Below are 12,607 nucleotides of genomic sequence, written 5' to 3' on the forward strand. Positions count from 1 at the left end.
CTCCTCCTCTCCCCTGCTCCTCTCCTCCTCTCCTCCTCTCCTCCTCTCCCCTGCTCCCCGCCTCCTCTCCTCCTCTCCCCTGCTCCCCGCCTCCTCTCCTCCTCTCCCGCGCTCCTCTGCTCTCCCAGCTGGTACTGAGGATGACAGCATGGCTCCGAGATCAAAAGCCAGAGATCACAACCCTCCTGCCCTCCCTCCCCCTCCTGCCCTCCCTCCCCCTCCTGCCCTCCCTCCCCCTCCCCCTCCCCAGCTATTGCTCTACATCGCCCAGCTCACACGTCATATCAACTTGCAAAGCCACACACACATAAATATACGCACACACACAGGCCTTTTTGTCATTTTGTCACCTGGCATATGATCAGAGCATATCAGTGAGGCCAGGTCATTTGTTATGGACGTGAGGTGGCGCTCTCATATTTGTCCTTGAAGCTCTTCCAAGGGTTGTTCACCAGGACCTCAGCCCCATTCTGCTCCTCCGACACCGGCAGTGGCTTCCATCCAGGCCCGTCAGAGCACCACTCTGGTAGGCAGTGTGACATGCAGGAGCCTCGTGCAGGCTACTGTAGGCAATGAAGGGGTTAAACCTGTCCCATGCAGTCCTGGAGCTCCACGCCCCACCAGATGTTTAGCCTTCACACCTTCTCCCATGCTGCCATCCTCTGCTCCCTGCTTCTTGGACCAGTAAATGAACACTCATTTGCAAGTTAGATAAATCCTTTGAATGTATTATTGATGCAAACAAATTAGCCTGTAGGCCCCAGACAATACCTAATGGAGCCTTGGCTTGTGGGTGAGGTGGTTTCCAGCGAGGTCTCTGTCGGAGTTCCAGGATTGATGCCTGCTCTTCTGCCCTGTAATTATTTCTCCTGCAAATTAGTCAGACGTTCTGATGCGGGATGGCCTTTTTACAGAACTGCTACTTATTGCTGCCTATGTGATACCCAGAGCTGAAGCCAGCCACATTCATTAGTTTATTAGAGTAAAAACAGCACAGAGGCAATTAGATTACTGGGAGGAAGCTTCCGGGATGTGGGGTTGTGTTATTATTCAAGTTTATGCATGTTGCCCATAATTTGCTGGGTTTATGTTGGTGTTGCTTTTTCCAAGGATATTAGGCTATTTTTTCCCTGCTATCTGTTTGTACTCTTGCACATTTTAAAAGCCAATCATAAACCTGCACACATGCACAAGCACATAGACCCATGCTGACACATACACAATCCCAGTACAGCACATACAGACAAACTCACACACAGGCTGAAGACACACACACATAAAAACATCGGTGAGCACACACACAGTGGGAGCTAATCATGCTGAGTGTGGCAGGGGCAGGAGGTGACAGGGTTAGGAGAGAGGGGGAGAGAAGCAGAGAGAGAGAGAGAGAGCGAGAGGGTAAGAGAGAGGGGGAGGGACAGATAGCAGAACGTCCGTAGTGATTAAGAGCCAGTATTGATCAGAAGGAGGAGGGGAAGGGTGGGTGATAGGAGTGAGGGGGGGGGGGCCTGGGGGCTCAGGGGCCCATCTCTCTGGTGGCTTCAGCTCTGTTCCTTTCCTGCAAGCTGGCCAGGGCCCCCAGGGCCACATCAAAGGGCCCTGCTTGATGAGAGGCACACGCACACAAACACACTGGCCTTTGAAGAATGCTCTGTTTGATGACATCATTTCCCCTATTGTTCCGCTCTTGGAGAGTATAAATCTAATGTGACGCGCACTCACACACACAGTGTTGTACCACGGCATTGGGCTGAGTGAGGCCCCCTCCTCTAAAGCCCTCTCCAGCATCACTGAACTCAGGTGACTGCGGTCGCTTCATATAGCCCACTTGTCTCTGCTGTTCCAGAGTGAGCACTCGCCAGGGCCACAGAGAGTGCCATCTACAGCCCCGATTCATAACTGCTGCCAGGCTGAATCTACTAGCATCAGTCCAGAGCAGCCTCTTAGTCCTGATAGGCTTCAGTGGTCCAGAGCAGGGACCAGAACACCTGTCACAGAGGACATCTGAGTCCCCCCAACAACACAGAGCTGATCAGAGGACAGCTCCAACATTGACGCGCACTTCTAACACTGGCGCTCCAATCAGAGCCCACATACACAGGAGAGACACAGCCCACACCAGTGGACCAATGAGCTTCTGAGGCTGTGCGTATGTCCTCTCTCCAGTGGTGTGTGTGCAGAGGAAGTACTCATTACCCAGCTGTCTCCCAGGAACAGACCTGTGTTAATGCATTTCTCCTTTCACTCCCTCTCTTCCCTCCTCGGCCCGCGTGCTTTCAGCTGACGCGGGGCTTTGCCGATCTTATTTGCCTTCCCATCCAGATCAATCTTCATCTTTCCTAAAGCCCAATTCATAAACATTTCATGGGTTCAACCTTGACACCGACGGGCCAGGCTGGGGAGGGGCTGCTTGATCCCCCCCCCCCCACCCACCCACACATACCTCTCTCCCCTGCCTCTCCTTCCTTTCCCTACCTCCCCCTGCCTCACTTGCCCCCCCTTCCACCTCTCTACCTGGGTCTCCCCCCCCCCCCCACCCCCTGCTGGGTGTTTGATACGCAGCATGCTGAACGTGGAGCTCCTGGAGCTCAGCCCTGCTCTCCTTCCAGCTGCACTCTGATGCTCCTCTTGGTGCCCACCACACGCCACCTCTACCAGGCCCCCCGTCTCGCACAGCTGTCTCACATCCTCTCCTCTGGGAATGTGTGTGCATGCGTGTGTGTTTGTGTGTGTGTGTGTGTATGTGTTGGAGGGGGGGACTCTTATCCAGGTGATGTATTATTCATAAGGCGAGGCGTTCATCTCAGTGAGACACCTTCAACAATTTGGAGACGTGGTGTGCTTAACGGCTTAATGTAGTCGCTGCAATTTGGCTCTCCTCTGGCTGATTAGCGTTAGCGCTCGTGGCTCACCGTGTTGTGCCCTGCGCAGGATTAGGCCTTATGGAAAACTTGGCTACCCAGGGTGAAGAGGAATATTTCCCAGAATAAACACTAACATGTTCAGAGTAGAACCTTAAATTACCCAAACCTCTAAGATACCCTCTTCAATTATACAGTGCAGAACCAGTACTTAGCAGTAATCAGAGAGAACTTAAAAAGACTGTGACTTGAAGCTCCTTCAGACTATGGAGAGACTGACCTTGTATGTACCGACGACACGCCTAGCCAGGCTGTGTGAGTTAGCAGATACCACTACTTTTTATTCTCCCTGTCTCTTGCTTCTCTCTCCCAGTCTGCCCCTCTCTCCCTCTCTCCCAGTCTGCCCCTCTCTCCCCCTCTCCCAGTCTACCCCTCTCTCCCTCTCTCCCAGTCTGCCCCTCTCCCTCTCTCCCAGTTTGCCCCTCTCTCCCTCTCTCCCAGTCTGCCCCTCTCTCCCTCTCTCCCAGTCTGCCCCTCTCTCCCTCTCTCCCAGTCTGCCCCTCTCTCCCTCTCTCCCAGTCTGCCCCTCTCTCCCTCTCTCCCAGTCTACCCCTCTCTCCCTCTCTCCCAGTCTGCCCCTCTCTCCCCCTCTCCCAGTCTGCCCCTCTCTCCCCCTCTCCCAGTCTGCCCCTCTCTCCCTCTCTCCCAGTCTGCCCTTCTCTCTCTCTCCCTCTCATCTCTGATTCTCTTTATCGTTCTCGCTCCTTCCTTCCCTCCCTCCCTTCCTCCCTCTCTCCTCCCCACCCACCTCTCCCTAAACAGCAGGTCAAACTTTTAATGTGTGTGTGTGTCGCCAGCTCTGGAGCAGTCAGCAAAGTGCCACCTCAGCACCTGCGCTTGAATGATTAATACCATATTGATGGTCTCAATTAATTTCCTATTATACCACAGAAGGCTGCAGTAGCTCTGTCTCTGTCAAGGCCATGCGTTTGTTTTGGGAAGCCTCTTCATGGCAGCTGCTAGCCAGAGATAGCATGCTACACACCGCCCATGCTTTGCACACACACACATAGTACATACACGTGCACACATTTGCAGAAGCGTACTCGCATGCATCGCGTCTTGTATCTGACAGAAACACACAGGTATTATATAACACACCGGCAGGGTCGGACTGGCCGTCGGGATTATATATCATAATAATACACGGTCGTGGGCCGGTCTGCGTTTCAAAGTCCCGGGAAGTTTTTCAATCCCAGTCCAGACCTGCACACCGGTATAGTTTCATCTATAGATGACATTAACGGATCAGCTCAGAGTGTCAAGGGTATGTGGTTCAGACAGCAGTTTACTAATGGGAAAGACTCCCCCATCGTCAGTCTAAGGACCAGACCAGCAACAGCAGCTCACTGTCCTCACAAGGACAAGCAGCACTGTGCCTATTCTGCTGATCCCGTCACATGGAAGACAGACTACATGAAAAGCTCGTAGTCAAGGTGGCTGTTTCATCTCTAAAGCCATGGCTGTTTGAGCTTCAGTGAGCCCCCTGTTCTGCTGTGTAGCTCCATGTCTGTGTGCAGAAGGAGTGCCCATCCTATGCCCTCCCATGTGGGTGTTTATGTGTGTGTGTGTTTGTGTGTGTATGATACAACTTGCAGTCAACACTGCCCCTACAGGTGCCAATAAGGTGGTAATATTGATCAGAATGCCAGTGTTCAGATGGCACCTTCTCTCATCCTTTCATCACCACTCTCCCCCTTCATCATGAACCCTTATTTCTGCCCCCTCTCAAAACAGCTTTCTCTTCCAGTCTTTCTCTCTTTAATTCTCTCTCTTTCGCACTTCCTCGCTTTTTCCTTCCTCTTGCTCTTTCAGTCTTTATTTTGATTTTCATGCAGCCTTAATTCACAGTGCTGGTTGCTAGGAAACCGTTTTAGCATTCTCTCCAAGGGGTGAGCGCTTGTGTTTAAGATTATGTGTGTGTGTGTGCAACGGTGTGTGCAACGGCGGGTGTTTATGGGTGGGTGGGTGTATTCGAGTTGACATGTTTTCCTGTGTGTGTGTGTGTGTGTGTGTGTGTGCGTAAGTGTGTGTGTGTCTCCTGAGGGAGAAGTCTGGGCAAGCTGAGCTTTGGGGTTGCTTCAATACCCAGCCCTGTAATGTGTCCTTCTCCAGTGTAGCTTAGCTTGTGCAGAGCACAGAGGCTATAGGGCTGCAAGACTGTTTTCATTTGTCATGCTGTAGAGGGCTGTTTGTTATTGTGAGGCCTCTGCTTTTTGCAGCTATATGTTTAACTTTAAGTGTTGGTAACTGTCTTGTCTGTCTCTCTGTCTTCCTGTCTCTGTCTGTCCTTCGTTGTCTGTCTGTTTGCCTGTCTGTCTGTCTGTCTGTTTGCCTGTCTGTCTGTCTGTTTGTCTGTCTGTCTGGTCAAGCCTGTGTCTATGAGGCTGGACACACATCAGTCCTCCACAGGATCTGTTTAAAAATGCACCAGAGCATCTCTCTCCCTTGGCTTCTCCTGTGAAGTGCTGATTCGCTCGCAGACACGGGCAGAGGCACATAAAGAGCACGCCATGTCGACTGGCAGAGGGAGAAACACACAAACAAATCAGAGAAGACAGAGCACAGGATGAAAAAGAGACATAGAGAAAGAGAGAGAGAGAGAGATGGCTATAGAATAGTTCTATTTTCCTCTCAAGAATGAACACTGTGCCCTCTGTGGAAGAGGTGAAAGCGAATGATTGAGAGACAGAATAAAAGAACGTATAAAGGGGCGAGAGAGATAGAGAGTGAGATTGAAACAGGGGAAGAATGTGGAGAAAGAGAACGAGTGAAACAAAGGAGGAAGGGAGAGCCAGTTCAATCCTGGCTGAGGTTGAGCGTGAAAGGGCTCAGTGACTTTCCTTCTCTCCGTTAGCTCCAGTGTGACGGTGTCACCTGGATGGCCACTGAGTATTAGGATCAGTGCCAGGGGCTCAGCCAGGGCCATTATTTCAGACGGATGGGCCCCTGATGGCCCTTTCCCAGCCTGCCCCTGGGCAGCACAGCACAGGGGGCAGCAGGACTAATGAAGAGGCTGGTGAGGCTTTAGAAGGGCTGGAGGATGAATAAGGAGGCTGTAAACTGGCCAGGGAGAGCTATAGCACCCTGCCTGCCTGCCTTCCAGTCCACCTGCTTTCATCCATATCTGAGACTTGCCTTACAGTGCATACAGCTACAAATCATTTCCATTATACTGTGGTGGTATGAACAAATATCATACCTCCACAGTCAACACAAGGACATATACATGCAAATGGATGAGCAAGTGTACACACATCTACACACACAAACATACACACACGCACACGCACGCACGCAGACACACTCACCAACTCCCACACACCTACACACATCCACTCCCTTCACTGCGAGAAGAGCAGTTCTGCCCCTCTAAGCTGAGTTATTTAAAGCCTTGCTCTTGACTCCATCGGAGTGATTATGTGCTGCTGAATTAAACATCACAGGCCTCAGCCCCTGGCTTCCACTGAAACACACACACACTCCAACACACTGGCCTCTTCCTGTTTCTCAAAGTTCCAGCTCTGCCTGTGCCTTTCCCTGCCCATGTGTGTGTGTGTGTGTTGGTGAGGGTAGGCAGCCTTCAGAACCAAGGGCCCGGCCCAGACGCTACCAAGGCTGTGTGAGAGATGAGACAGGGCTGGCCGATAGAGACAGGGGTGCACAGGTCAAGTAGAGGGCCATACCGTTCTCTGTCTATTCCACACCATCAAACATCCACACATTACCCACCCCGCTTCCCCTCTCTCCCCTGGGAGTAGCTCACAGAGGCGGGCGAAGCCCCGTAGGAACACCCCCCTCCCCCACCCCCCCGCTGAGCCTTCTCTTCCGCCTCCCCTCACGCAGACCCGGGTGGACGGAACTGAACTGGGCGATTCACAGCAGGAGGCCTTCCTCAACTGGCACGTACTCTTGGATTGGTACACTCCCTGGGCATGGGTTGGCACCCAGACAGAGCCACTTTGGAGTGCCGAGTATGGGCGGTGAGGGCGGGGGTGGAAGCAGCACACTGACACCAGACACCCAATTAGAGCATCTATTTGGAGAGGACAGCATTTATCAAAGGCTTTGTGATGAAGGACCCAGAGAGAGAGGGAAGCCAGGTTCATATAGGGGACTCCTCCACTACCTAGACAGCAGCTGGAGGCTGTTTACTCACTTTTGGGGAGATTTTGAAGTGGAAAGGGGTGTTTATGTGTGTGTATGTGTGCGTTTGTGTTTACGTCTGTTTCCGAGGCAGCAACATCAGCAAACCACCCCCACACTCCCAAACACACCCTTTGGCGGTGAGCGATAAAGGTTCCAAACAAAAGAAGTAGTCTTGTGCCTGTGGAGGTGAACTTGCAGCACCAGAGAGGCAGTTGACCTTGAAATGAGCAGCAGTGTTTGGGGACAGGGAGGGAGGGGTGCGTTTAAGAGCGCAACCCCAGTGCCAGGGGCCAGGAGGCTGCCTAATGACGGGCACACTATGCCATCCATCACCATGCCACTGCCAGGGCAACTGCCCCGGTACAGCCCAGAGAGCAGGGCCTTAATCACCTCTCACACCAACACAGCACACACACACACACAGCCATATACCAGCCAACACACACGCACAGTCCTGTTCTCCCACATTACAGGTAGACAACAACATGCTAATACATATGGCACAACCAAGACCACCATCCATAAACTATTAAAGCCACATATTCTCTCTGCATACACAACACACAACGTGCTATCTCTGCTCCCTCCATCAATATATTCATGAATTGACATTGAATGTTTGTGACAAAGCAATTCAGAATTCCAATTTCCAAGATGCTTTGCATTTAAAATAGTGTAGGTGTTCCTGTCATGGAGTACTTTAAGTGCACTACTGAAGTCATGCAAGCCTGTCTGGCTTGACTCATTTATTTGCTGCCTTTCTCTTCAGAGAAGGGTTGGGGGTCGCCCTCCAGCCAGACTCCAACCCGCTCTGACGCTGTCTGTTCCTCTTCTGCTTGGCTATGATACCCCTGCACACTCATGTGGGTTTTTATCAGGAGAGAACAAGTGTTCCCTCTCCCCTCCTCGTTTTCCCTCCCCCCTCTCCCTTCCCTCCCTTCCCTTTTCTCTCTCCTCTCCTCACCTCTTCTCTCTCTCTCTCTCTCTCTCTCTGTCTCTCTCTCTCCTCACTCCTCACTCCTTCCCCTCCCCGCTCCTCTCATCCGTTCTCCTTTCTCCTCCTCCTCTCTCCCGCTCTGCTCCTCAGCTCATCCATGTCCCATGAAGCCTTTTCCTGCTAATTAAGATCCTTTCATGTTAATGGCGTTCTTATCGCTCCTGTGCGTGGCTGCTGTAAGTGAGGCCTGCTGCGCGGGCCCGCGAAGAGCGGGGCAGGGATGGGCGCCTCTCGCTGTCTCTCTGCCCCTTAACGAGGGGTGGTGTGTGTAGCTGCTGTGGCTGCTGTTGGCTACAGGGAGATGAGCAGAGGGGTCAGGCCTAGTGCTGACAGGGTCAGAGGGACTAACAGGGCGGTGGACACCTTACATGATCTCGCCTAGTTGTGGACAAGCCCTGTGGAGCTAGACAGGGTTTGGTCCGGCCTGGGGTCCGTGTGGGCATGGGGTTGTCTTCTCCCAAGCCCCCGCAACACCGTTAATGAACGTGTCCCAAGCCAAGCAAGCCAGTTGGCTGGCCTCAGAGCAGGAGTCTGGAACACGGAGGATGACTCCAGGGCAGGGTGACACGGCGCTGAGCTGTCCAACAACGCCTCTTCTCACTTGCGTGTGGGAGCCGGAGAAACCTGTTGCCTGGCTACGACTGCACCCTCATCCAACAGTTGCGTTGGTGATTTCTTTGTGTGTGTGTGTGTGTGTGAGGAGGGGTGGGAAGGTTCTCCGCCGCCCACTCTGCAGGCCTGCGGCCCCCATGGCTGCCTCCCCTAGACTCCAGGAGTAATTAGCTCAACATCCATCCATCTGCTATGGTGAGACGCAGTGAACAGTAACATAACGCCATCACATTATACATGCATTCATTCTGCCTCTCACCTCTCTACCAGGAGCTGCATCCACAACTTGAATGGCAGAATCCCACACGAGCAGATTGCATGTTGAGTCGTTGAGATGGTCTCCCCCATAAGGAGGCCCACATACAGGCAGACAGATCGACACACACACACACACACTCTTGCAACCATATCCCCCCACCACTGAGGAAGTACAGCTGGATAGAAGCCCAATGAACCGCCAGGGAAACATCCAGGAAAACAACCAAAAGACTGCATTACACAATTAATCAATAAGTTAATGAGATCTCATTTTCTCTGCAAAAGTATCCTGGAAAAAGTTACCCCTTTAGCTTTTTTTTCTGTCGGTTGAACCAACCTCTGGTATCACACTGTGGAAACAAAGTAGCCAGCAGGAAATTAAATTAAATTACCATCCTGATAGATTTATGTGACGCTTTACATTTTCATTGTGTTGTTTTGTTCTTGGAGTGGAGGTGGGCCTGTGTGCGCAGAGAGCTGCTAACAGTGTTGTAAAGGCCCTCTTGGGTAGAGAGAAATAGATGGGGAGTATAAGAGAGGGAGAGAGTGAGAGGTAAACAGGGAGAGGGAGAACATTAGACGTCATACGCCTCTGGCTCACATGTGGATTTACAACTGATGGCAGATTCATAATACTTAAGCACAGCTCCACAGATTGCTAGTGTTTCGATGAGCTGTAAGGTTGCCAAATTCTCAGAGGGGCCAGAGTGTTGAGTCTGTGTGTGAGCAAAGGTAAGCACCATCTGGGTGTGAGGTTGTGAATTGGTGTCGTATGAGAGGGACCGTGGTTAACTGTGTGTGTTATTGTGTTATTGTATTCAGCTAACTGCTGTGCATCTTGTGGACATGTGTATGAGTCTGTGTATGAGTCTGTGTGTGAGTGTGTGTGGGTGTGTGTGTGTGTGTGTGTGTGTGTGTGTGTGTGTGTGTGCGAGCGAGCGTGTCCTTCTTTTGGACCGTGTGTGAGTCCGTGTCCATACCCTCGCATGTGTTCCTGCATGTGTGTGTACTCGTCGGTGCGTGCAGAAGCCTGTGTGCGCCTCTTTCGTGCTAGTTAAGGATTGAGGGCATCGCCTGGCGATTACCACAGCTGGTGATGCCATCTGGGGGGCATTGCACATTAGACCGCCCTGTCACATGGAAGCAGGGCAGAGACCGTCCCCAAGTGCCCACTTCAATATCACAAGACAGAGACAGAAGCCAGCATTGGTGTCCACATACATTCTATTAGCCCTCAGCAGGGCAATAGCTCAGCACATCCACACTGGGCCTGTTCCACAGATCTTAATAAACAGAGAAGAGAGTCAAGGAAGAGAAGCAGAGGAGGAGCAGAAAGGGGAGGGGGGGCTGTGCTGTGGGTTCAGATTAATGGGCCAGACCGGGAGGGAGGGAGTACAGACCTGCAGCTTGTTGATGTATTTACCACTTAGCACTGATGAAGCTTCAAACTGCAGTCACCCATATGTTGTCACTGCATTTTTCTTTATCACCATGTCTGCATGTCTCTATGTTAGTGTTGTGTGTCCGTGTGCCTGGGCCTGTGTCTATCTGTCTACCTAACTTAGCTTGTGAGGTAAAGTGCAGGGGCTTCGAAATCTATTTGTTTGTATGGTGTTGATGTGTGTATGTGGGTGTGTGTTGGTGTGTGTCTGTGTGTTCAGTTATTGGCGTCTCTGTGTGTGTGTGTGTGTGTGTGTGTGTGTGTGTGTGTGTGTGTGTGTGTGTGTGTGTGTGTGTGTGTGTGTGTGTGTGTGTGTGTGTGTGTGTGTGTGTGTGTGTAATGAATAGAGTCTTGAGGAGCAAACGTTTCTCCAGCGATGGTTTATTCTGCTCCCTAATCAAAGCCATTCATGATTACAGAACTAAATTGATGTTATTCACACAAGCTTGACGTTCTTTTAAACGCCACCTATTATTCATAAGCTGTCAATTTAGGGAATTTACGGAGGTAACTGTAGCAGCCTGTAAATTCCTAAACTCTTACTGGGTAAATACAGAGGAGTTAATTGAGGGCATCAACTCTGCATGTGGGAGGACTTGACAAAACGCCATAATCGTGTGTTACGTACACATAGGGCGATTACACACACACACACACACATCTGCACACACAAAGACGACACAGTGTGAGTTTGTCTTACAGCCACTTGTGGTTTGCCTTTCTCTCAGAGTAATCTATTGTGTGTGTGAGCGCCAGATGACAGACTGTCTGCGCACACACCAGGCTACACTTACAGCTGTGTCCTCATCCCTCTCTGTGAGCACTGCATGATGGGGAAAGTGTGCCCAACCACCAATCTCTCTCTCTCTCTTTCTCTTTCTCTCCCTCTCTCTCTTTCCCTCCAGAACCCTGATATTGTGCTTGTCCACTACTTGAATGTTCCAGCCATAGAGGATTGTGGGAAGCCATGTGGGCCAATACTGTGCTCCATCAACACAGACAAGAAGGAGTGGGCCAAGTGGACCAAGGAGGAGCTGATTGGCCAACTCAAACCCATGTGTGAGTATCTGACCTATCACATTCAATATAGTTCTAGGCCTTTGTCACAGTCTAACATATTCAGGATGAGTGGAGACTAATCCCACTCCTCTTAGAGCCCTGTCATCCTTAATACTCAGCCCCTTCATAGCACTTGTGTGGATGGAAAGTGCCCTCTGAGGCCAGCCCACAATGCTAAGTGTTACTGTGTAGTCGATGTCCATTGTGCTTCTTCCTGGAGCTGTCACATGGTTGGGTGGAGGTCATGGGTCAGCTCTCCCCCAGACCTCTGGCGCCACACTGTGCCAGCCTGAGAACCCACCTCGTCCCAGTAAGATAAGGTGCAGCCCTGGGAGCACAGGGCTGGCCTGACCAGGGGAGATGGCTATTGATTGATGCTGGTGCGTGGGCGTAAGAGTGTCTGACTCACCAGAAATCTTTCACCTCTCTCTCTCTCTTTCTCGCTCTCTTTCTTCCTCCCTCTCTATCCATTTATCTCTCTCTCTCTCTCTCTCTCTCTCTCTCTCTCTCTCTCTCTCTCTCTCTTTACTAATCGGTGATGTAACCAGGTCTCCCCATGTTCTGAGATAGTGTGATCCCAGCAGGCTGCTTCCTGCTCCTGAGATTGAGACAGTGTTTTGGTAAATGTCAGGGTTTGTCTGATGTTGATGATAGTCAATCGGAAGCTCCACACTGCATTGAATAATCATTGGGAGGTTGTTAAAGGCATCTTTCAGGAGCAGACTGTGGCGGGCGTGTCTGGCAGGGGCAGGACTGTGAGTGATGTTCACAAGGCTGATTATCGGTGATGTGGCCAGGTAGAGACGAGTGTGTCAGCAGCTTTAGATGCACACAGAGACGCTGGCTGCATACAGACAAGGCATGCCCGGCCCGGCCCATCATCACTGGAGCATGTGTTATGTCCTTATCCCCTCCGCTGCTCCACGGCTGCCTGTCATTTTAGCACTCCCTTCAGCACGGGGCACCGGACACGACAGCGGCACTGTCGACTGCTGTACGCTCATTTAGGACTTCAACGGCTTTATGCAGGTCCAACGGCATTCGCAGTAATGCATGAAGTCATTAACTTGGGGAGTTGTTGGGACAGTGAGGGTGAAGGGGACATGTCTGCCAGCTGCTGGGCTACATGAGGAGGCGACATATACAGCTACATACTCTCCTCTTTCTTTA

The 12,607-nt window shown here is 51.5% G+C and overlaps 1 protein-coding gene across 1 annotated transcript in view; it reads left to right on the forward strand.

Moving 5' to 3' along the window:
• Positions 1 to 12,607, forward strand: part of camta1a (calmodulin binding transcription activator 1a) — a 219,065-nt gene that overhangs the window by 179,662 nt on the left and 26,796 nt on the right. The window contains exon 7 of the mRNA XM_067239907.1: positions 11,284 to 11,437. Within this exon, the coding sequence (XP_067096008.1) occupies positions 11,284 to 11,437 (154 nt within the window). The remainder of the gene's footprint in view (positions 1 to 11,283; positions 11,438 to 12,607) is intronic.

The sequence above is a fragment of the Osmerus mordax genome, chromosome 7, assembly GCF_038355195.1.
Source record: "Osmerus mordax isolate fOsmMor3 chromosome 7, fOsmMor3.pri, whole genome shotgun sequence".
NCBI classification, from domain to species: Eukaryota; Metazoa; Chordata; class Actinopteri; order Osmeriformes; family Osmeridae; genus Osmerus; species Osmerus mordax.